Source organism: Hemiscyllium ocellatum, chromosome 2, assembly GCF_020745735.1.
Source record: "Hemiscyllium ocellatum isolate sHemOce1 chromosome 2, sHemOce1.pat.X.cur, whole genome shotgun sequence".
NCBI lineage: Eukaryota > Metazoa > Chordata > Chondrichthyes > Orectolobiformes > Hemiscylliidae > Hemiscyllium > Hemiscyllium ocellatum.
This window is the reverse complement of record NC_083402.1, coordinates 33,732,993-33,758,244: the sequence shown is the minus strand read 5'-3', so window position 1 is coordinate 33,758,244 and position 25,252 is coordinate 33,732,993. Positions and strand designations below refer to the sequence as shown.

The 25,252-nt window shown below is 39.0% G+C and overlaps 1 protein-coding gene across 2 annotated transcripts in view; it reads right to left on the bottom strand.

Annotated features, from left to right (window-relative positions):
- Nucleotides 1-4,649: 4,649 nt before the first annotated feature.
- The window catches only part of cenph (centromere protein H), a 28,732-nt gene continuing 8,129 nt past the window's right edge, over nucleotides 4,650-25,252 (bottom strand). For both annotated transcript variants that reach the window (XM_060843449.1, XM_060843458.1), the window contains 8 exons: nucleotides 21,943-21,995; nucleotides 19,892-19,940; nucleotides 19,668-19,739; nucleotides 15,589-15,645; nucleotides 9,949-10,012; nucleotides 9,195-9,246; nucleotides 8,628-8,788; nucleotides 4,650-5,332 (listed from right to left, as the gene is read on the bottom strand). In XM_060843449.1, the coding sequence (XP_060699432.1) occupies nucleotides 5,225-5,332; nucleotides 8,628-8,788; nucleotides 9,195-9,246; nucleotides 9,949-10,012; nucleotides 15,589-15,645; nucleotides 19,668-19,739; nucleotides 19,892-19,940; nucleotides 21,943-21,995 (616 nt within the window). In that variant the 3' untranslated portion in view covers nucleotides 4,650-5,224. The remainder of the gene's footprint in view (nucleotides 5,333-8,627; nucleotides 8,789-9,194; nucleotides 9,247-9,948; nucleotides 10,013-15,588; nucleotides 15,646-19,667; nucleotides 19,740-19,891; nucleotides 19,941-21,942; nucleotides 21,996-25,252) is intronic.

Sequence of the window (25,252 nt, the reverse complement as noted above, 5' to 3'; positions counted from 1 at the left end):
CCTTCCGCTGTTTTTGCCTAGCGCCTGCTGTTCCCTGACGGTTAGTCTTGGGATCATAGAGTCATAGAGATGTACAGCAGGGAAACAGACCCTTCGGTCCAACTCATCCATACCTATCCCTCCAAACTCTTCCTATTCATATACCCATTCAGATGCCTTTTAAATGTTGCAATTGTACCAGCCTCCACCACATCCTCTGTCAGCTCATTCCATACACGTACCACCCTCTGCGTGAAAAAGTTGCCCCTTAGGTCTCTTTTGTATCTTTCCCTTCACACCTGAAACCTATGCCCTCTATTTCTGGAGTCTCCCACCCCAGGGAAAAAGACTTTGTATGTTTATCCTATCCATGCCCCTCATGAGTTTATAAACTTCTATAAGGTCACCCTTCAGCCTCTGACACTCCAGGGAAAACAGCCCTAGCCTATTCAAATCTCCCTGTAGCTCAAATCCTCCAACCCTGGCAACATTCTTCTAAATCTTTTCCGAACCCTTTAAAGTTTCACAACATCTTTCCGATAGGAAGGCAACCAGAATTGCACGCAATATTCCAATAGTGGCCCAACCAATGTCCTGTACAGCTGCAACGTGACCTCCCAACTCTTGTACTCAATAATCTAACCAATAAACAAAAGCATAACAAACACCTTCTTCACTATGCTATCTACCTGCGACTCCACTTTCAAGGAGCTATGAACCTGCACTCCAAGGTCTCTTTGTTCAGCAACACTCCCGAGGATCTTACCATCAAGTGTATAAATCCTGCTCAGATTTGCTTTCCCAAATTGCAGCACCTCGCATTTATCTAAATTAAACTCCATCTGACACTTCTCAGCCCATTGGCCCATCTGGTCAAGATCCTGTTGTAATCTAAGGTAACCCTCTTCGCTTCCACTACCCTCCAATTTTGGTGTCATCTGCAAACTTACTAACTATACCTCTTATGCTCACATCCAAATCATTTATATAAATGATGAAAAGTAGTGGACACAGCATCAATCCTTGTGGCACACCACTGGTCACAGGCCTCCATTTTGAAAAACAACCCTCCACCACCACCCTCTGTCTTCTATCTTTGAGCCAGTTCTGTATCCAAATGGCTATTTCTCCCTGTATTCCATGAGATCTAACCTTGCTAACCAGTCTCCCATGGGGAACCTTGTCGAACGCCTTACCGAAGTCCATATAAATCACGTCTACCACTCTGCCCTCTCCAATCCTGTTGTAACTTCTTCAAAAAACTCAATCGAGTTTGTGAGACATGATTTCCCATGCATAAAGCCATGTTGACCATCCCAAATCCATGTGCATCTTGTCCCTCAGGATTCCCTCCAACAACTTGTCCACCACTGGTCTATAGTTTGAGGAAAAAGTGAGGTCTGCAGATGCTGGAGATCAGAGCTGAAAATGTGTTGCTGGAAAAGCGCAGCAGGTCAGGCAACATCCAAGGAACAGGAAATTTGACGTTTCGGGCATAAGCCTGATGAAGGGCTTATGCCCGAAACGTCGAATTTCCTGTTCCTTGGATGCTGCCTGACCTGCTGCGCTTTTCCAGCAACACATTTTCAGCACTGGTCTGTAGTTCCCTGACTTGTCCTTACCACCTTTCTTAAACAGTGGCATCACGTTAGCCAACCTCCAGTCTTCCGACACCTCATCTGAGACTATCGATAATACAAATATCTAAGTAAGAAGCCGAGCAATCAACTCCCTAGCCTTCTCAGAGGCTCCTCTTTCATTTTGGACAGTCTTGGGACAGTGATTCCCAGGTGTCTTTGAAATGCCACACTTTGCCAGTGAGGTCTTGAGGCTAAGACTGAAGCACATCCTCAGTCCACCTGGGGTTTGCTTACCATTTTGAAGCTAGGAATGGAGCACCTGCTTGGGGAGTCTAGTGTCTGTGTCGCAGTTGAAGTGCCCAGCACATCATAGCCAATCAAGGGTGGTCACTGCCTTGATGCTAGGCATGTTGCCCTGGTGGAGGATGCTTGTGTTGGTGCATTTTTCTTCCCAGCTGATTTGCAAGATCTTGTGCAGGCAGCCTTAGTGGTAATACTCCAGTGCCTTCAGGTGTCTGCTATAATGTAAGAATGTAAAGAAGATAAAGAGTCATTTCCTATATGGATGATGATTATTTGGACAACACACACAGTTCATGTTGTTCTTTGAGGTAGACAAGCAGGAAGCTGGAAGAACACAGCAAGCCAGGCAGCATCATGAGGTGGAGAAGTGAATGTTTCTTGTGTAATCCTTCTTCAGGACGGGGGGTAGTGTAAGGGAAGCTGCAGATAAAGGTGGTGAGGTGGGGATAAGTGGAGATAGGTAGAGTACAACTTACTTGATTGATTGGAGGGATGAGTCCGTTAGATGGCTGACAAGAATGGGAGGGAAGGGGAAGAGTTGGGAAGGGTAGTCACATGAAATTGGAGAACTCAATGTTTTTCTTTGAGGCAAGCTGCCACACAGGAAGATCATCCAGATAGTCAGCAACTGACAAGAATGTTGGCCTGGTTGAGGATGCTGGTGTTGTGCATTTTTTTTCCCAGCTGATTCCTTGGACAAGTAGTTAAGAGAGTCTAGAATACCTGGTAGTGATTGGTAACGTTGAGCGCAGAAGGTACTGGTTAGGTAACCACATTACAGGAAGGGCATAATTGTTCTGGAAAGAAGATAGGGAAGATTTGCAAGAATGTTGCCAGGATTGCAGTTTTGAGAAAAGATTGGAATACGCTACGGTTATTTTCCTTAAAGCAGAGAATGCTGAGAGAAGAATGCCAATTCAGAATATACCAGGCTATTCTGGCAACATTTAATCAGCGTAGTTTTTACTGAGGAGTGACCTTTATAGAGGTTTATTAAATTATGATAGGGTAAATAGCCATGGTCTTTTTCTTAGAGTGGGGGAGTTATGGATAGGGTAAATAGTCAAGGTCTTTTTCTTAGAGTGGGGAGTCTGAAACTAGAGAGCACAGGATTAACATAAAAGGGGAAAGAGTTAAAAAGGATCTAAGGGTAACTTTTTTCACAGAGAGGGTGGTGCATGTAAGGAACAAATTGCCAAAGGAAGTGATGGTGACAGTACAATTACAACATTTAAAAGGTGATTGGATGGGGATATGAACAGGAAGGATTTACAGGGAAATGAGCCAAATGCTGGCAAATGAGACTAAGTCAGATTGGGATGTCTGGTTGGCACAGATAAGTTGGACCAAAAGGTCTGTTTCTGTGCTGTCTGACTCTGACTATAATAGGCATTCTGGATCTATTATTTATAACCCTACTTTGCTTCTCATGGACTGGGTTTACAGATGTAAGCATTGTCCAGCATTTGTTGTTCATTCTTAATTGTCCTTGAGAAGGTGTTGGTGGGGAAATTTCTGCATTTGCTGCAGTTCTTCAGGTGTGGGTACATCTACAATGCTTCTAAAAAGAGAGCTTCAGGATTTTGACTCAGTAACAGTGAAGGAGTGATAACATGATTGCAAATTGAGATGGTGTTGGCTTGGAAGAAAACATACAAGTGGTTATGTTCCCATACACCTATTGTCCTGATCATTGTAGAGGTCCAGAGTTGGAATTTGCTGTTTGAAGGAATTTTGGTGAATGGTTGCAGTGCACTCCATGTATGAAACATGACTGCCATTGTGATGGTAGAGGGCATGCCAGTCAAGCTGGATCCTATCAATCTTGCGTGTTACAGGAACTACACATGTCCAGTCAAATGGAGAGTATTCCATCACATTCCTGACCTGAACATAGTGGACAGGCATTGGGAGGACAACTAATAAATGTTTTACTGCAGAATTCCTAGCTTCTGACCTGACAAAAGACTTTCATCTGAAGCGGTCTTGTGTTTCCATGAAGACTGACCCTGTTGCCCATCTCCAGAATTTTCTGTTCAGGTTTTGGACTTGCATCTAGCATTCTTTTTTCTTTCTATTGGAAGAATAGAGCACTGGAGGTATTATTTCTTGATTTGAGTTGTCCTCAATTTCAGTTTAATGAAATCACACCAGCAACAAAACCCATGTTGTTCAGCACTGTAAAGTTACAAGATATGCAAGTTTGTTATAATGGTCCATGTAAATGATTAAGTAATTGTTAAGCTTAGACACTGGGAGGGCAGTTGAAAATTAAATTCAGTAAACCTTGTAATATGCCTTGGGAGATGATGATCTGGTAGTAATTTAATTATTTTGACCTAACATGGACGTGAGCAACAAGTGAACAAACAGGTGTGATGCAATTAATCATCGATAGTTTCTTAACAACCTGTTCAGAGATGTCTTGATACACCTCTGGCACAGGTGGGACTTGAACTCAGGCCTCCTGGCTCAGAGGTGGGAATAGTACCACTGCACCACAAGAGTCACACCCAATTAATAGCATTTACTCCATACATTGTAATTAATTTGTGGGAACTATTGCCAGCAATGAAGTAAATTTGATATTGAACAACTGAAAATAGAAGAATCATAAATGGTTTTGACCTCTGTCACACCTTTTCCACTATAAAGCAGTACTACTTTTAACTTAGTCACATACACCAAATGTATCCATATTGATATTCCTACACATAAGAACTTAGGGATTTGAGTGTTTTATTTATATTTCTTAATAATAAAATTATACATTTAATAGTAGGCACTTGCAGAAAGTAAATAAACAATATTACATCTTTAAATGGTTTGATATGTTTGACATTCAAACCTAAAATGCTTAATGTTAGCATTTATATTTACAAGAAAATGAGGTACTAAAGTGGGGGTAAAAGGAGAAAGGAATCAGTGAAGTAAATTAGCATCCATGATATGGAGTTCATTTTGGACAGCAGGTTATTTAAATTTTGAATGTCTTCCAGATGGTATTCAGCACTGATCAGAAAGCTGATTGATAATTTGGAATTCTGCAGAGTAATTTAAATAACCAAATCCTTTAAAATATTTGTTTTACAGTTTTATATTACATGAATATCAAATACAGTTGTTTAACTTTCACTGCAACATATTAAAAGTTGAATTTAAAAGACAGCTATAAAAAGAAAATTAAAACAAAACATGTGAGCGTTCATTTTTAATATTCAGCAGAAGTATCCACTGAAAGGAGCTCAAAATGTAGTTTGTCTCATTGTAGAGAAAATAAGCAGTTTAGTGATGGTATGAATACTTGGCACATTAAATTGAGACTCATTTTGCTCTTTGCCATTGAAAGCAATTGGAGAAAATCAATTGCTCGAATCTGCTTCGTCAAGTGGATTATTCTCAAGCTGCAAAACAATTTCTTTTAATTCAGGATCCTTGGCCCAGTTCACTCCACTGGAAAGAATAACACCCTGTTAAAATAAAAGTCAAGATTCTGATTACTTTTAATTAACAAAAATTTAAGAGATTAGTACTTAAGACTGGTTTACATATTTCCACCAAAAAGCTAAAAACGTAGTTCCCCAGTAATGTAATTAACATGTAACAAAGTTTTATGAACCATAACAGTTCATGTTCAGGAAGTTAACCACAGCTGGAATTTCAACAGAGGCACTGCAACTAACTTCTGGAGCAGACCAGAACCATTATCAAAGTTATTGTCCTTCAGCTGATATTCACAAAAGATTGTATCTGGTTTGAATTAAAACAGAAAGTAATGGAAATGCTATTCAAGACAGGCAATATCCATGGAAAGGGTCAGATAGGGTTAACATTCCAGATTGATGACCTTCTGTCAAACCTATAAATTGTACACAAGTACACCCAGTGTGGAGGAATGGAACCAAGGGGAGAAATATATAATTAGGTGGAGGACAGGCAACGATCAATAGTGAAGCGACAAGATAAAAAGCAATAATACAAATAGGATTATTGTGCCCTTGTGGTATCCCAACATTGAATCAAAAGGTTTGGGTTCAAATTCCGCCTGCTCTGGAGGCGTGTCATAACATGTCTGAATAAGTTGATAACAAAATAATTAATAATGAGGAGGACAGAATATGTCTAGGGAATTAGAGACATCTTAACATTAGAGATCAATACATAAATGGAATCTGTACTAAAGGAGAGATTGAAGAAATTCTAAAAATATGAAATACATTCATGAATAGTCAACATGGAATTCAAACTGGGCAGGATTTTGATCAACTGGGCCAGTGGCTAAGGAATGGCAGGACTTTAATTTAGATAAATGCCTGGTATTGTATTTTTGTAAGGCAAATCGTGCAGGACTCACACAATTAATGGTAGGGGAATGTGATCAAATAGAAAGACCTAAGGGTACAGGTGGATAGTTCCTTGCGAGTATCGTCACAGGTAGACAGGGTGATGAAGAAGCGTTTGGCACAGTTAGAGTATTGAGTACAGAAGTTGGGAAGTCGTGTTACGGCTGTACAAGACATTGATACGGTCCACATTTGGAGTGATGTGGACAATTCTGGTCACCCAGAGAAAGGAAGGATGTTATTAAATTAGAAAAGATGTAACAATTAAAAATTTATAATGTTATTACTGAAACTGAAAGTTTGAGTTATAAGTAGTAACTGGATAAGCTGGAACCTTTTTCCCCAGAGCATAGGAGACTGAGGGGTGACCTTACAGAATCACAACGGGCATAGATAAGGTAAATAGCTAAGGTCTTTACCCCAGAATAAGGGAGTCCAAAATTAGAGGCCACAGATTTAAGACAAGGGGGAAAGATTTAAGAGGGACTAGAGGGGCAATGTGTTCCAGATACAGGGTGGTGCATAGCGGTGAATTCAATTATAACATTTAGAAAACATTTGAACGGGTACATGGATAGGAAATATTTAGAGTATATGAAGCAAATGCAGGCAAATGGGACTAGTTCAGTTTAGGAAACCTAATTGGCATGGATAAGTTGGGCCGAAAGGTCTGTTTCCATGCTGTATTACTGTCTGACTCAAGTAACTCAATTTAATTTTTTTCAGAAAACAATAGTGCACAGACAGTGGGAATAGAGTATATCTAATTTATTTGATTTTCAAAATGTCTTCAAGGTATCCTACAAGAGACTAATGGATGAGGATCAGAGTAGATGGAATCACACGGAAACAATTGGCAGAATGGATTGGTAGCTGACTTCAAGACAGAATGCAGAGAGGAGGAGCATATGGTAGCTATTCAGCATAGTTGAGAAGGGTGTTTCATGAAGATCACTGCTTGAACCATGTTCATATTTATAGTTAAATTTTGAATATTGAAATCAAAACCTCCCCATTCCTTAATTTCCAGAAGACACAAGTAAGGTGGAGGTATATTCAAAATGAAGAAAGACTAACATATTGCAGATAAAATTGCAAAATGGGGAAATAATTAGCTAAAGAAGCTTAACACAGATAAGTGTGAGAAAATACTTTAAAAAGAATAGTCAATTATTCATAAGGAGTTGCACCAAAATAGCTTTCCACAGCTGCAGAAAGGGCAACATAGTGGCTCAGCGGTTAGCACTACTGCCTCACAGCGCCAGGGACCAGAGTTCGATTCCAGCCTCGGGCAACTGTAGAACATAGAACATAGAAAAATACAGGATCCCTTTGGCCCTCGATGTTGCGCCGATCCAAGCCCACCTAACCTACACTAGCCCACTATCCTCCATATGCCTATCCAATGCCCGTTTAAATGCCCATAAAGAGGGAGAGTCCACCACTGCTACTGGCAGGGCATTCCATGAACTCACGACTCGCTGAGTAAAGAATCTACCCCTAACATCTGTCCTATACCTACCTCCCCTTAATTTAAAGCTATGCTCCCTCGTAATAGCTGACTCCATACGTGTCTGTGTGAAGTTTGTGTATTGTTCCTGTGTCTGCTTGGGTTATAACTAGGTGAGACGAATTCGCTATGCTAAATGGCCCATAGTGTTCAGGGATGTGTAGGTTAGGTACATTAGTCAGGGGTAAATGTAGAGTCATAAGGGACAGGGTCTGGATGGGTTTCTGTTCGGAGGGTTGGAAACATTCCTTTCTTCACAGGTGCTAACAAATATGTTGAGTGTTTCCAGCACGTTTTTGTTCATATTTTAGATTTTCAGTATCTACAGTACTTTGCTTCCTATTTGCATAAAGCAATGGCACAGGTTGTCCTTGTGTCCCAGGTAACCTTCTTCCATAAATCAATTCCATCAAGAAAGATTAATTGATTACTCCCCTCATGACTATTTGCAATGACTGGTATGCAAAATGCATGTTCATTTTTCTATGTATCTCTAACAGCATTTTTAATATAAAATGATTTAAATGTTTTGAGATATTTGCACAAATTGTAGTAGTATATAAAGGCAAGATTTTGCTGAAAATTGACCAGTCTTCCAACACTTGGATTGAGGTTTAACAATTGCTAGCCTATGATATAGTCCTTATTATTTTTGAACACTAAGCTGTACAGCACAAGAAGAAAATTGCTGAAAACGTGATCTTGTATACTGGGCCACAGACATAGCATGACTATCTGGTGCAACTCTGGAGGGAACCCACTGTCCTTGCAAAGCAGTAAACTCATTCAGAAAAGGAGGCAGGAACATCTTAACACACAAGCCTGATCCCTCCAAGATTAATATGTAAATATACAAAGTCAAAGTATGATATTATAAATTAGTTTAAGTTGGTAAATATTGGCAAAATCTACCTGCAAAACCTTCTGAATTAATGTCACCATTTTCACATGTTCCAGCAAGTTTTTTTGTGCACGTTTTGGAAGCTCATTCTCCAGTTGTTGCAGCAATTGTTGCTGCTTCCTCTTTTCAGCTTTCTTGTCCTGCAATACATCTTGCATCTTTCGTTTTAATGCTAAATTAATTAAAAAGAAAATTGCATCACTCTTTCAGTTTGTGGAAGATTAAGGATGTATGCATAGTTCTGTATTTAAATTTTGAGAAAACTGTACTATTTCAAACACATTTATTTTGTAATATGTTCAAATGCTTGTATACTGTTGTAAATTCTGGTTGAATAAAGGATGCATTGGCAGGTCAGGTTGAAGTCAATGATATATTGACAATTTGTATATATTCTTGTTTGAGTTAGCTTCCAGACCAAAAAACATTTTAAAATCAAAATCAGGTTTAAATGCTATGCCCCAGATAGCCAACATACACATTTTAGTAATACAGCATATTAATAGCCTAAAATATATTTTACAAAGTATTCACATTTATACTGCAATAGGAAACAAATGTATCTCTACTGCAATTACTTAGCCTCTGCTTTTGAACTTCAAGTACTGCATTCTCCAAAGTGTGAACTTCCTACAATAAAAAAAATTACTTCAGAATCTCGTGTTTAATGTTATATGTTTACTGTTACAATTTTAATGAATTAAATGAAGTAAAAAAAAACATAGCAGCTCTTGTTTCTTGTTTGCTTATATTAAGGAATGGATTGCTTCCCACTTCAAGCTCTGTTTGCATTGAGTAATCTGAGGTCAGATACAATATAGCCTTCTGCCTCAACAATGTGTCTCAGGACCAATGTCAACTTGGCTTCAAGAAATGATCTTGTCTCACCAAACTGTCTGGTTGATGCATTCAAAAGGCCTTTGATAAAGTGCCACATAATTGGCCACTAAATAAGACAGTGGGTCTGATGGAATAATGGGGAGACTTGGGGTTAGATAAATAACTGGCTTCTTTCCCCAAGACGTAGTCATGGCTCTGTACAAGGATGTGTTATAGAGTCCATAGATATAGTTGTTAGACCACTGCTCTTTATCACCTTAATGGTCTGGGTAAAAGTTGTCAAGGAACCATTCACAGATTTGTTGATCATACGAAGAAGTGTAGGAATATTAAAACATTTTGTAAAAACTGTATTTCCAGTGGACCAAGTTGAGAAGGGGAGTGAACAAAAAAATACTTTTTAGAAGTATCTTCAAATAATAAAACAACCCAGAATATTGGCAACAATATTCAACCACAAAAAACAAGCATTATTAACCATACAAGACTTACTTTCTGGGTTGCTATAATCTCAGAACAAAGATCTAATGAGTGCTTGATTGTTTCCATTATCAACCTAAAAAGAAGGGATGATTTATGAAAGAAAGCAGAAGGCTGGAGTTGCACACTACCATAAATATTAAGCTTAATTATTTTAACCAAATGATGAAGATAGGCATTAAATGGGAGCTGTACTAATACAAAATATCTGTTTGATAGTCCAATATAGCAGTAAATTTCAGACTAGCAATGATTAAAACAACTTAAACAGGTCTGTAGGGGGTTAGCACAAACTAGCAGATTGACAATCAAGCATTAATTTGATGTAGTTTTCCTGATTCTTGCCATTTCCTTATGCTCACATCCACCAAAGGTGTGAAACATGCTATGAGGAAAAAAAAACTGTGGATACTGGAAATCTGGAACAAAAACAGAAATTGCTGGAGAAACACCAGGTCTGGCAGAATCTGGGGAGAAAAAGAGGAGTCAATGGGTCACCTGAATCATTAACTCTACTTTCTCTCCCCAGATGCTGCCAGACCCGCTGAGGTTCTTTTGGCCAGCATTTATTGCTCATTCCCATTCCCTGGATAAGGTCGTGGTGAGTTGCCTTCTTGAAGCACTGCAGTTCTTGGAGTCTACCCTTTTTGAAGAAGGGATCTCTCAAATTTTGACCCAGCGACAATTAAGTCATAGCGACACAGTTCCAAGTCAGGATGGTATACAACTTGGAGAGCACTTTGCAAGAGATAGTGTTTCCCTTCATCTGCCACCATTGTCATTTCAAATGATAGAGCTCAAGGGTTTGGAAGAAGCTGTTGAAGGGACTTAGGTATGTTGCTGCAGTGCACCTTGTAGGCTGCACACATTACTGCCATTATGCAACATTGTTAAAAGTGGCAAATGGTGAAGGTAGTGGACAGGGTGCCAATCATGCAGGCTTTTTTGTCCTGGATAGTGTCAAGCTTCTCACCAGTTAGGGGAACGATACTCATCTGGTTTAATGTTCGCAGACTGAATCCCAACATTACAGATGTTGAAACTGAAATTCAATAAAATCTGGAATTAAAAGCTAGACCAATATCAACCAAGTAGCCACTGTTGATTACCACAAAAATTTCTATTTCACTAAAGTCCTTTAGGAAAGAAAATCTGCCATCCTTATCTGGTCTGGCCTACATGTCGCTCCAAATCAACAGAAGCGTGGATGACCTCGCATACAACTCAGTTGTACCAAGCCACTACTAAGTGTAAATTAAGGAATAAAACCAGATGGATTACCTAGCAATTACCCAGAGACTAGCATCAACAATTCCAAATGCAGGCTTAGTGGCCCTACAAAGATCTCCTGACCAACATCTGGGTGCTTATGCCAAATTTGACTGCTGATCGATGGCTTGACATAAAAATACTCAAAAGAATTATACCTTACAAACAATTTCCAATCATTATCCCAAGTATGACTATGTCAGGCTGTTGCTTAACTTGTCTGAGACCACTCTCTAAATTTTGGCATTAGTCTCAGATGTTAGTAAGGAGGACTTTGCAGAGTCAACATGGCTGTTGTTTCTGGTGCCTTAATAGATGCCAGGTGATCCATCTGACATCTTTCCAATTTTCCTTTCTAGCATTTGATAACTGAATAGTTTACTAGGCCAATTCAGAAGACAGTTAAGAGCCAAGCACATTGCTGTGGGTCTCGAGTCACATGCAGGCCAAACTGATAAGGACAGCTGTTTCCTTCCCTAAAGGACATTAATGAACCAGATGGGTTTTAAGCAACATACTGACATAAGTTTTATAGCCATTATTAGACTTTGAATTCCAGATTTCTTTTATGGAATTCAAATTTACTATTTGCTATGAGGGATTCGAATCCAGGTCCCCAGATCATTACTTAATTCTCTGGATTATTAGTCCAGCAACAACACCTGTTGCCATCACCTACAAATTAATTGTAGTTATAAGGGGAGACTTCAATTCACTAGAGATTGGGAAATCAAGAAAAATGTGAAAACTATGAATTGATATTTCGGAAAACTAGTAAAAAAAGCCTATACCATAAAAGGTACAAAGGGACAAGCCCTTATACCAGAGAATCAAAGTATAAGGCTGCAGAAGTTATTCTGCAGCTACTCAAAACCCTGGTTAAAGCCACTAGGACTACTGTTAGCAGATCTGGCAATCACACCTTAAGAAGAATATACTAGTCTTGGAGGGAGTACAATGTTGGTTTATAAGAATGATACTTGGACTTCAAGGATTAAGTTATGAGGAGAGATTATGCACATTAAGCCTCTTTTCTTTAGAATTCAGATATGGTCAAAATCTTCAAGATATTAATAAGAAAAGACAGGATAGATAAAGAAACTATTTTATATTGGTTGGAGAGTCTAAAAGATGTTAGGAAGCATTTCCGTACACAAAGGGTGGGAAAGGTTTTGAACTCTCCTCTACAAACAGGATGCTAAATTCATTGATAGAATATAGAACACAACAGCACAAGTTCAGGCCCTTTGACCCACCATGTCTGTGCTAATCATAATGCAATTCTAAACCAGTCTCATCTGCCTGTACCTGATCCACGTCTCAAGTTCCTGTTCATGTATCTGTTTAAATGCTTCTTAAATGCTGTTATTGTATCTGCTTCTACCATATACCTTTGCAGCATGATCTAGGCACCTATCACTATCTGTGCAAGAAAATGTACTTGCACATCTCCTTTAAATGTTTCCCTTCTCACCTTAAACCTATGCTCTTTGTCTTTGACGTTTTCACCCTAGAAAAAGACTCTGACCATCCACTCTAACAATGCCTCTTCATAATTTTATATACTTCTATTAAGTCCCTCAGCTTTATTAAGTTTAAATCAGAGATAGATTCTTTTTGAAATCCTCCACATCATTGCTATTGTTAATCTCAAATATAACATGGCCACATATGTAGATTTCCTCTTTAATGTTGAACTTCTTCAGGAAATTTGTCACAGCGTCTTTATTATCCAACATATTCTTGATCAGTTCATTTGAAGGCTTACATGATACCTTAGTCAACGAGTTGAAATTTTGACATTATGCAATGTCTGACTATGTTATTTGGAAGGGATGTATAATGTGGTTGTCTTGTAGCAAGAAACCCAACTTTCATAGTTTATTCTGTTAGAGATGCTTATAAATTTGACATGATTCAATGTGAAGTTAACCTTTGGTAATGATAATATCAACTAGGTCTTTGGCACTGCACAAGTAACAGCATGACCGGGATTTTAAACTTACATGATGGAAGCAAGGTTTGGTAAGTTTTAACTATCACAAATGGAGGCAGCTTGTGATTCCTGATGAAGGGCTTATGCCCAAATCGATTCCCCTGCTCCTCGGATGCTGCCTGACCTGCTGTGCTTTTCCAGCACCACACTCTCGACTCTCATCTCCAGCATCTGCCGTTCTCAGTTTTTTTTTTGTTAAGCAAACATATTAAGAGATATGGACCATATGAAGTCAGGCCACAGAACAGCCATGATCTCACTGAATGGTAGATCAGGCTCCATGGGGCTGAATGACCTACTCCTGTTCCTATATTAAGTAACCTATGGTAACGGATAAACTGAAGGGCATTTATAACAGGCAGGAAATGTTGGATAGTCTGTTAGGTCTGAAGGCTGATAAGTCCCCAGGACCTGATGGTCTGTATTCCAGGGTGCTTAAGGAGGTGACTCTAGAAATCATGGATGCATTGGTAATCATTTTCCAATGTTCTATACATTCAGGATGAGTTCCTGCGGATTGGAGGGTGGCTAATGTTGTCCCACATTTTAAGGAAGGAGGGAGAGAGCAAACAGGGAATTATAGACCGCTTAGCCTGACATCAGTGAAATCCAGCATCAATGAAAGATGCTGGAGTCAAATATAAAAGACGAAATTATGACTCACTTGGATAGCAGTAACAGGATAGGTCAGAGTCAGCATGGATTTACAAAGGTAAAATCGTGCTTGACTAATCTTCTGGAATTTTTTGAGGATGTAACTATGAAGATGGACAAGGGAGAGCCAGTGGATGCAGTGTACCTGGACTTTCAGAAAGCCTTTGATATAGTCCTACACAGAAGATTTGTGAGCAAAATTAGGGCACATGTGTTGGGGGCAAAATACTGACTTGGATTGAAAATTGGCTGGCTGACAGGAAGCAAAGAGTAGTAATAAACAGATCCCTTTTGGAATGGCAGGTGGTGACCAGTGGGGTACCACAAGGTTAGGTGTTGGGACTGTAGCTGTTTACAATATACATTAATGATATGGATGAAGGTATTAAAAGTAATATTAGCAAATTTGCTGACACCACAAGGCTGGGTGGCAAGGTGAAATGTGAGGAGGATATTATGAGAATACAGGGTGACTTGGACAGGCTAGGTGAGTAGATGGATGCATGGCAGATGCAGTTTAATGTTGATAAATGTGTGGTTATTCACTTTGGTGGCAAGAACAGGAAGGCAGATTACTATCTAAATGGAGTCAAGTTAGGTAAAGGGGAAGTACAACGGTATCTAGGTGTTCTTGTACATCAGTCAATGAAAGCAAGCATGCAGGTACAGCAGGCAATGAAAAAAGCTAATGGTATGCTGGCCTTCCTAACAACAGGAATTGAGTATAGGAGTAAAGAGGTCCTTTTGCAGCTGTACAGTGCCCTGGTGAGACTGCAACTGGAGTATTGTGCGCAGTTTAGGTCTCCAAATTTGAGGAAGGACATTCTGGCTATTGAGGGAGTGCAGCGTAGATTCACAAGGTCAATTCCTGGAATGGTGGGACTATCATATGTTGAAAGATTTGAGCGACTGGGCTTGTACACATTTGAGTTTAGAAGGATGAGGGGATCTGATTGAGACAAATAAGATTATTAAAGGATTGGACACACTGGAGGCAGGAAGCATGTTTCTGCAGATGGGTGAGTCCAGAACCAGAGGATACAGTTTAAAACTAAGGGGTAGGCCATTTAGAACAGAGTTGAGGAGAGTGGTGGATATATGGAATGCTCTGCCCCAGAAGGCAGCTGAGGCCAAGTCTCTGGATACTTTCAAGAAAGAGATAGATAGAGCTCTTAAAGATAGTGGAATCAAGGGCTATGGGGATAAGGCAGGAACAGATAGTGATTTGTGGATGATCAGCCATGATCATAATGAATGGTGGTGCTGCTTGAAGAGTCGGATGGCCTACTCCTGCACCTATTGTCTATTAACAGTCGAGAATCTACAAATGGCAAGTTACTTTGTTACATTAGATTTCATTTTTGTTGGATTCACTATAGATACAAGTCACAGAACACTTACCATTCATTCTAATCTCAAACTTTGGCTGAAAAGAATTCTAAATGTAACTATGTAAAGCTCCTAATTATAACGTACTTTTTATAAAGATTGTTTGGTTCTCCTCATTCTTCTACAAAAATTTTAGTTGACTGTTCTTTCTTCTTAAAATATGTAAATCATTCGGTTTGTTTCAAGTTAACAGTGCCAAAAGCCAAATTTAACTTGAGCAACTATCAGGGAAACACACACAAACTAAGAAGCAGAAGTCTGACTTGAGAACCTTCTTTGACTTCAATACAGATGAATACAACAATAGAGCATTTTACTAATATCTATGCACTCAAAATACTCACTTCGCTTCTTCATCATTCTTCTGCACTGCTTCACGAAGCGCATGTGTGAATTGAAGCCTATAAATCAGCAAAGGAAAATAACAGCTAGTTACTTAAATGTTTTTTTCCTTTTTGATTGCCAAAGCTGAAAGATGGGCAACTGAACATTGGGATCCTTCTACCTGTACAATGCAGTCCACATTGTGTTATAATAAGGTGTTCTCAAAAGCACCAAGTTAGAATGTTCAAGTAAACAAAAAGTGAAGACAATTGTCTCAAGTAATGTGAATATACTTGTACAATCAAGAGAGAGAGGGTGGATGCAAGCTTTAAAAAAATGATTTTTACTCCTTGCCCCAGTCTTTGTTAGAGATAGGATGTTCTGAATTCGAGTAACACTAGTAGCAACTGACTTTTTGTAACAACGTCAGGAATTCTTCTAGGTAGTGAATAACTATATGAGACGATGGCACTGGGACAGTCTTGATGTCTTCAATATCATCAACCTATTCAGCTTTCTGGATGTCTTTAGGGTTTGGATTGGCCAATATTCAGCATCTACCATCATCATGATGGTAGATTCTTGGGAGTCAATATTCAATTATGTATCGATACAGCCTACATACCAGTTGTCTAGGATAGTTCTGCTGTCAAATTAACTCTCGTTTTCACTTCTCCAATGAACTTTGAAATCCTCCACATCATTGCTATTGTTTATCGCGAATACAACATGGCCACATATGTAGATTTATCTTTAATGTCGAACGTCTTCAGGAAACCTGTCACAGCATCTTTATTATCCAACATACTCTTGATCAGTTTTCTTAAATTTGAAGGCACATATGATACCTTAGTTAATGAGTTGAAATTTTGATATTATGCAATGAGTGACTAAGTTTTCTGGAATGGATGTGTAATGTGGTTGTCCTGCAGCAAAAACCCAACTTTCATAGTTTATTCTGTTGGAGATGTTTATAAATTTGACATGATTTAAGGTGAGGTTAACCTTTGGTAATGACAATATCATCTAGGGCTTTGGCACTGCACAAGTAACAGCATGACAGGGACTTTAGACTTACAGGGTGGAAGCATGGTTTGGCAAGTTTTAACTGTGACAAATGGAGGCAGCTTGTGTAGATCAATTTTGTGGCAACAATGAAAGAAACACTTCTTTACTTCAGTCAGAAATGATCACTGGCAAGGTCAGCATTTGTTTCCCATCCAAATTGCTCTTGAACGGAGTGTATTTCACACCATTTCAGAGGCCAGTTAAGAGTGAAATGCAGTATTAATAGGCTGAAGTTAGATAAGGAAAAGGATGGAAGACTTCCTTTTCTAAAAGACATTTGTAAATCAGATTTTTTTTTCCAGCAATCCATGATAATTTCAATAATGGTTGCCAGAAAACCATCTTTCAGTTTCACATTTACATTCCATCAGATATCATAATGGGATTTGAACATATGCTCACAGCCTTAGACTGAGTCTTCTGATTACTATTCCAGTGACATTATCATTTTGTAAATGACTTGAGTTGTCTGCAGACTTATTCTTCTCTTTGAAAATGTCATGCCAGTTCTTGAATTGTGGTAACATTTACTGGCTCCAAACTTCACAATGCCACTGCATTTCCACGCATTTGGAAGCAAAATGTCTTTACCTCAGTTCAAATAATGACCAGAAATGGGTACACCTTCACTTCTCTACTGGGTGAACCACAAGTACATAGCCTTGAGAGATGTGCTCTCAGCACGGAGCCTTCTCTATTGTTTGGCCAACTTCAGCAAAACTCTATTGTCACTCTTAGCTTCTCTTCCTCTTTGAAGTCATCCATGAAGCTTTGGTTTACTGATCCCAATTTTTTTGGGAATCGGATGCTTGTGGAGCACTTCTCAATCTGGTTGATTTTCAGTCATAGTGATGCTGAGAGATTTTCTTTTCAATGTTTCAACACTCTTGATTTTTCATTGATCATTATATTGGTACAAGTGCAAATGTGACCAGTAATGACACAAATTAAGATGACACCTTAAATAGTCACAAAGCTACCTTCATCAACTACTTTTAAATCATTTATGGAGCATTTATATTCCAAAGTTCTACAATTAATTCTGAAATGATAAATGTACATTAAAATTCACACTGTTAAAATGTCAGAAAAACTCATCTCGTTCACTTTATAGAGGTAAACTACTGTCTTTACCTGGTCCTGCCTGCATATGACTCCAGACCCACAGCAATGCAGTTCACACTTAACTACCCTTCGGGCACTTAGGGATGGACAATAAACACTGTCCTGGCCAGTGATTCCCACATTCCGTGAATGAATAAAATAAAAAGTTGCATTTCATGATGTCCCAGACTTTATTCACAGCATTCCAAAGTAATTCATTTATTAAAATTTTCCAAGACATACAGGGATGATGCTCATCGATGTGGATTATTCTATCTTTTTCAGTTACTTGGCAGATTGATTCATCCACCTTAAGGCAAACATATCTGAGATTATAATTTACATGTTTAAGAGGAAGCCGAATATCTTAATTAAAGCCTAATACAAAAAGAGGGTGAATTAGTATTGGAAAATGTCTTTGGCCCATCTTGGAGATACCAAGGTCTCTAGCATGAATGAGAAAAATCGAGACAACCAAACACCATGTATCAAAGGAGTTAATGGAACATAGGACATTACAACGCAATACAGGCCCTTTGGCCCTCGATGTTGCGCTGAACTGTGGAACCAATCTGAAGCTCACCTAACCTACACTATTCCATTTTCATCCATATGCTTATCCAACGACCAGTTAAATGCCCTTAAGGTTTGCGAGTCTACTATTGTTGCAGGCAGGGCATTCCACACCCCTACTACTCTCTGAGTAAAGAAACTACCTCTACATCTGTGTTATATCTATCACCCCTCAATTTAAAGCTATGACCCCTCTTGCTAGCCATCACCATCTGAAGAAAAAGGTTCTCACTGTCCACCCTATCTAACCCTTGGATTATCTTACATGTCTCAATTAAGTCACATCTCAACCTTCTCTCTAACAAAAACTGATTCAAGTCCCTCAGCCTTTCCTCATTAGACCTTCTCTCCATACCAGGCAACATCCTAGTAAATCTCCTCTGAACCCTTTCCAAAGCTTACACATCCCTCGTATCATGCAGTGACCAGAACTGTATACAATACTCCAAATGTGGCCACACCCAAGTTTTGTACAGCTGCAGCATGACCCCGTGGCTCTGAAACTCAATCCCTCTATCAATACAAGCTAACACACGTATACCTTCTTAACAACACTATCAACCTGGGTGGCAACTTTCAAGGATCTATGTACTTGGACACCGAGATCACTCTGCTCATATACACTACCAAGAATCTTACCATTAGCCTAGTACTCTTTATTCCTATTGCTCCTTCCAAAGTGAATAACCTCACACTTTTCCACATTAAACTCCATTTGCCGCCTCTCAGCCCAGCTCTGCAGCTTATCAATGTCCCTCTGTAACCTGCAACATCCTTCGGCACTATTCACAACTCCACCAACCTTGCTGTCATCTGCAAATTTACTATCCCATCCTTCTATATCGTCATCCAGGTCAATTATAAAAATGACAAATGACAGTGGTCCCAAAACAGATCCTGTGGGACACCACTAGTAACTGAACTCCAGGATGGGCATTTCCCATCAACCACCACCCGTGGACACAGCCTTAGAATTAGAGGGGGTCAATTCAGAACAGAAATGCAGAGACATTTCTTCAGCCAGAGGGTGGTGGGCCTGTGGAATTCATTGCCACAGAGTGCAGTGGAGGCCGGGACGCTAAACGTCTTCAAGGCCGAGATTGATAGATTCTTCTTGTCTCGAGGAATTAAGGGCTACGGGGAGAACGCTGGTAAGTGGAGTTGAAATGCCCATCAGCCATGGTTGAATGGTGGAGTGGACTCGATGGGTCGAATGGCCTTACTTCCACTCCTATGTCTTATGGTCTTATGGTCTTGTCTGCCTTCTTTCAGGTGAAATTTTGTTTAGATTTGGAATGACATCACAAACAAAGTGAAGCAACCTGAGCAAAAATGAAACCAGATTTTTTCGCACCTGTGAAGGGCCATTGTTTTGTGCTGGAAAGATATTGAAACATCTTCTAATTCCTTTTCAAGCACTTGAATCCTGCAAAAGAGGTAAAAGAAAATAATTATTTCATTAATTATCCATCAATAACTTTAAAGGTATCTTGCCATTTCTGATAACAAAAGTAATTGTGTAATGCTAGAGGTGAAAGATTTTTTTTCCTGTAAAGATTGGAAATTAAATCAACATACACTTCTTTCAGGTTGTCTTCTGATATAGCCTCAGTATTGATTTCAGCACCTGATAAAATATAGATACCAGTTAATGTTGAAATTTAAAGTGCGTTAACATTTGTGTGCACAGAGAGAGATTTATGAGATTTACATCACTGATGACTCAAGTGCATTGGGGTTATACAATGTTTTCCAGAAAAATGGATACCCAATAAACATAATCTGCTGATTCCTCAGAAACAAACCCAAACAAGCTGACACAACCCAACCAAAAACTATAACCACATTTCCTTATATCAAAGACATATCAGAAATGACTTCCAGACTACTCAGACCATCATGGTAACCCACAGCCTACCAACACACTTAAACAGCAACTAATGAAACTAAAGGATTCATTAGATACTACCAGCAAAACTAACGTCATTTACAAAATATCATGCAAGAATTGTAAAAGAACACCACATCGGACAAACAAGCAGGAAACTTGCTAGCAGGATACATGAGCACCAACTAGTCACCAAAAGACATGACCCACTATTACTAATTTCCATACATACAGACAAAGAAGGACACTACTTTGACTGGGACAACACACACACCCTAGGACAGGTGAAACAAAGACACTATTATGAAGATGTGGGTGTACTTTAAGAGAGTTAAAAGCAGAAGAACTACCAGACACAGCACCAAGTGTTCTCAAGAAGGCAACAATGTAACACCTGCTTGAACAACTCAATTAGCTTGTTGCCTGGAGACAAAAACAAATTCGAATTCGGCCAATCTGTTTAAATTATACCCCGAAAAATATCAAACTCCAATCCAGTTTGAATTTAGCATTTTGGCAATCTTAAAAGCCAATGACACAACCGATACTTTGGGGGTATAAGACCGGGGAAAATTAAACAGTTGAGAGGAGAACTGACAAGCATGTAAATAGACTGCCTGAAAATAACTCTCTTAAAAGTACCTTTTTGATCAGTAACCTGTGACACAGAAATTCCTAGGAAGAAGAAAAGAAGACACAGGAAGATCCGATTCAAAGCACGAAAGCTGCCAGATTTTGAGTTAAGAAGCCTTGTTTTGTAAATCTTAATTTTTATCAGACTAGTATTATACAAGGAAAGGTAAAAGATAGGTTAGAGGAAGAAATTGTAAATAGTGGTTAGTTAATTATTCTCTGTTTTACTTTAAATAAAGTTGTTAATTTTTTCTTTAAATAGTTCTTGGCCACTCGTATGTTTACAGATTACTGCACAGGATAAATCTTTTCTGTGTTTAAATTTAGCAGGAGGGTTTACCTCGTGTCATAACAACATGCACGAGAATTCTTAGAGCTATGGCATTCTAAAAAGAACTCCATCAATAAATACATTGATTGAGATTCTTTCCTTGAAAAATAGAACCGGAAATGACAACACCCACCTTAAGAAACCAGGACCTATAAATAGAGAGGAGGAACATACCACCAGCGCTTCACCGGAGACTCTCACAGATGATGTTACCTACTATGGTGATGAAACGTCTGAAAACAAATCTTCAAGCTCAGTGAGCTAACTTTCATACTTAGGATTGGTTAATTCTTAGAAAAGAAGACAATTGCAGGTCTCCTGGGATAACCAGGTAAGTGGGACTAGGCAGATTGTTCTTTCAGAAAGCTGGTGAAGAAATGCCAGGCCAAATGGCCTCTTTCTACATTGTAATCATTTTATGACTAAGACCAATTATTGAACCTGTTTTCCCAGATTGTCATTCGATAAATCAACTTGAATCTGGGATTTTTCTAGTTTTTATGGCTCAATTTCACATTAAAGCAAACTTTTTATGGTGAGAACTGCTTGGGTAGTTCAAAATAACTTGGAGTGAATTAATGGTTTCTCTTACCAATGTTATTTTTCAATGTTAGACTATCAAATATGGCCCAAATGAGGAAATAAACTAACTTGTTGAAAGCATTATTCTATTATATTTCAAACACTGCTTTTAAGACAAAGAAAGAACACTTACACTATTGAGCCCTCAAGCTGAGGTGTACCTAAATGACATAGAAAGTTTATAAGCATTACAACCTTTTACCCGAGTCTCCAGTTCCACTGTTTGTTGGACTACTTGGTCCTTTAACCTAAAAAGAGAAAAAAACAGAAACTGTATGAATAGCAAATATTTTCTGTTCTTTGTACCAGACTGACACAGGATAGGGAAGGAGATGCATGGAACCACAGTTGGTGGTTATTTTAATCAACTTGATAGGACATGCATCCAGGATAGGTGCAGCTTGAACCAGACTTTCTGGCACAAAGGTAGGGGCACTACTACTGCTCCACAACTACCCTGAGGCAGAATGATAAGGAAGAGATAGAGTATGTTTTTCCTCCTTTTGGATATCATGTTTATGGTGAAATAGGAAACACCTGAGGCCACTGCCATGAAATCATTGTCTTACGTAGGATCATAAATTAAGTATTGCCCATTTCAAACACTGCCTTAACCAATTTCTCCTTGCTTCCAAATTTGGCTTACTGCAGTTTCTTCTTTAAGCACAGAGTATGAAAAACACAGAGTTACCTCAGACGCTAAAGCAATTCATATCTAAATTCAGCAAGGACTGGACATTCTCCAGGCTTGAACTGACAAATGCTAAGTAACATTCATACCACACAATACCATGCAATGACCATCTCCAGCAAAAATAAATCTAATCTAATAATTACTCCACTGCATTCAAATAACATAATATTGCTGATTTCCCCACTACCATAAGAAATAGGAACAGGAGTAGGCCATCTGGCCCATCGAGCCTACTCTGCCATTCAATAAGGTCATGCCTGATCTTTTCATGAACTCAGCTCCTCTTACCCGCCCATTCGCCATAACTATTAATTTCTTTACTGTTCAAAAATCTATCTTTGTCTTAAAAATATTCAATGAGGTAGCCTCAATTGCTTCACTGGGCAGGGAATTCCACAGAAACACAGCCCTTTAGGTGAAGAAGATCGTCCTTAACTCAATCCCTAAACCTGTTCCCCCTTATTTTGAGGCTATGCCCCCTAGTTCTAGTTGCACTCATCAGTGCAAGCAACCTCGCTGCTTCTGTCTTATCTTTTCCCTTCATAATTTTATGTGTTTCTGTAAGATCCCCCAATATTGTTCAAATTCCAATAAGTATCGTCCCAGTCTACTTAATCTGTCCTCATAAACCAACCCTCTCAATCAATTTCACAAACCTCCTCTGCAACCCTCCAGTGCCAGTACATCCTTTCTCAAGTAAGGAGACCAAAACTGTACACAGTATTATAGATGTGGCCTCAGCAGCACCCTATAAAGCTCAATCCCTCGAGCAATGAAGGACAAGGGCAGCAGACATATGGGAACACCACCATCTTCAAGTTCCCTTCCAAGCCTCCCACCATCTGACTTGGAAATATATCACCGTTGCTTCACTGTCAATGGGTCAAAATCCTGAAATTCTCTCCCTAATGACATTGTGGGTCAACCACCACCTTTTCCAGGTCAACTCGGGATGAGCAATATATGCTGGCCAGCCAGCAATCCCCACATCCTACAAATGAATACTTTTTTTAAAAAAAGCCTGCTGCATTTTTTTCTCCATTTAAACAATAATTCATTTTGTCATTATTCATACCAAAATGGATGACTTCACATTTACCAACAATGTATTCCATCTGCCAGACTCTTGTCCTATCTATAGCGCTCTACTGACTTTGTGTCATCTGCAAACTTTAACACTCCACACTTGGTCTCCAACTTTAAATCATCTATGTAAATTGTAAACAATTGCAGTTCCAACACTGATCCCGGAGACACACCACGAGTCACTGATTGCCAACCTGAAAATAACTCATTTATCTCTACTCTTTGCTTACTGTTAATTATTTAATCTTCAATCCATGCTAATATATTACCCTTAAAACTGCACAGATTTATCTTATGCAGCAGCTTTTTGTGCGGCACCTTGTTGAATGCCTTCTGACATCCATGGGTTCTCTGTCATCCACTGCGCTCATAACATCCTCAAAGAACTCCATAAATTAGTTAAACGTGACCTGCGTTTCATGAAACAAGCTGTGTTTGCCAGATGAGACAATTTCTATCCAGATGTCTCACTAGTTCTTCCTTGATTATAGCTTCAAGCATTATTCCCACTACAGAAATTAAGCTAATGGGCCTATAGTTACCCATATTTTGTCCACCGCCTTTTTAAACAGTGGTGTGACATTTGCTGTTTCCAACCTGTCAGAACTGCCCCTGAGTCCAGTGAATTTTGGTAAATTACCACAAGTGCATTTGCTATTTCCCCTACCATCTCTTTTAGTACTATGAGAATCATTCCATCAGGGCCAGGGGATTTGTCTACCTTTAACCCCATTAATTTGTCCACCACTTCCTCTTTAGTGATAACGATCATTTCTAGGTCCTCAACTACCATAGCCTCCTTGTCATCAATTATTGGCATGTTATTTGTGTCTTCCACTGTGAAGACCAACACAAAAATACCTGTTCAACATGCATTTCCTCATTTCCCATTTTTAAAAATCCCTCTTCTCATTGTCTAAAAGGACTAATGTTTACCTTAGCCACTTTTTTTTTGTTTTATACATTTGTAGAACCTTTTGCTATCTGTTTTTATATTCTGAGCTAGTTTACTCTCGTATCCATTTTAACTTTCTTTATAGCTTTTCTTGTGGCTTTCTGTCAATCTTTTAAGATTTCCCAATCTTCTAATTTTCCACAAATCTTTGCCACTTTGTATGCATTAGCTTTCAATTTATAACCCTCCTTTATTTCCTTACTTATCCGTGGCTAATTATCCTTTCTCCTACAGTCCTTCCTTTTCACTGTTATATATTTTTACTGAGCGCTGTGGAAAATCACTTTGGAAGTCCTCCACTGTTCCTCAAATTGTCCCACCATGTAATCTTTGTGCCCAGTCTACCTTAGCCAACTCCACCCTCATCCCATTGTAGTCTCCTTTGTTTAAGCACAAGACACTAGTATTGGATTTTATCTGATCACCCTCCATCTGAATTTTAACTTCAACCATACTGTGGGAGGATCCCTGACTATGAGATCATTAATTAATCCTGTCTCATTACACAGGACCAGAACTAGGATAGCTTTCTCCCTTGTCGGTTCTATTACATACTGTTCAAGGAAACTATCGTGGATGCATTCTATGTACTCGTCGTCTAGACTGCATTGACTAACCTGGTTTGACCAACCAATATATAGTTTGAAATTCCCCATGATAATTGCTTACCATTTTTACATGCATCAGTTATTTCTTTGCTTATTGCCCACTCCGTGACGTTATTATTTGGAGTCATTATGCCCATTAATGAGTTTTACCCTTTATTATTT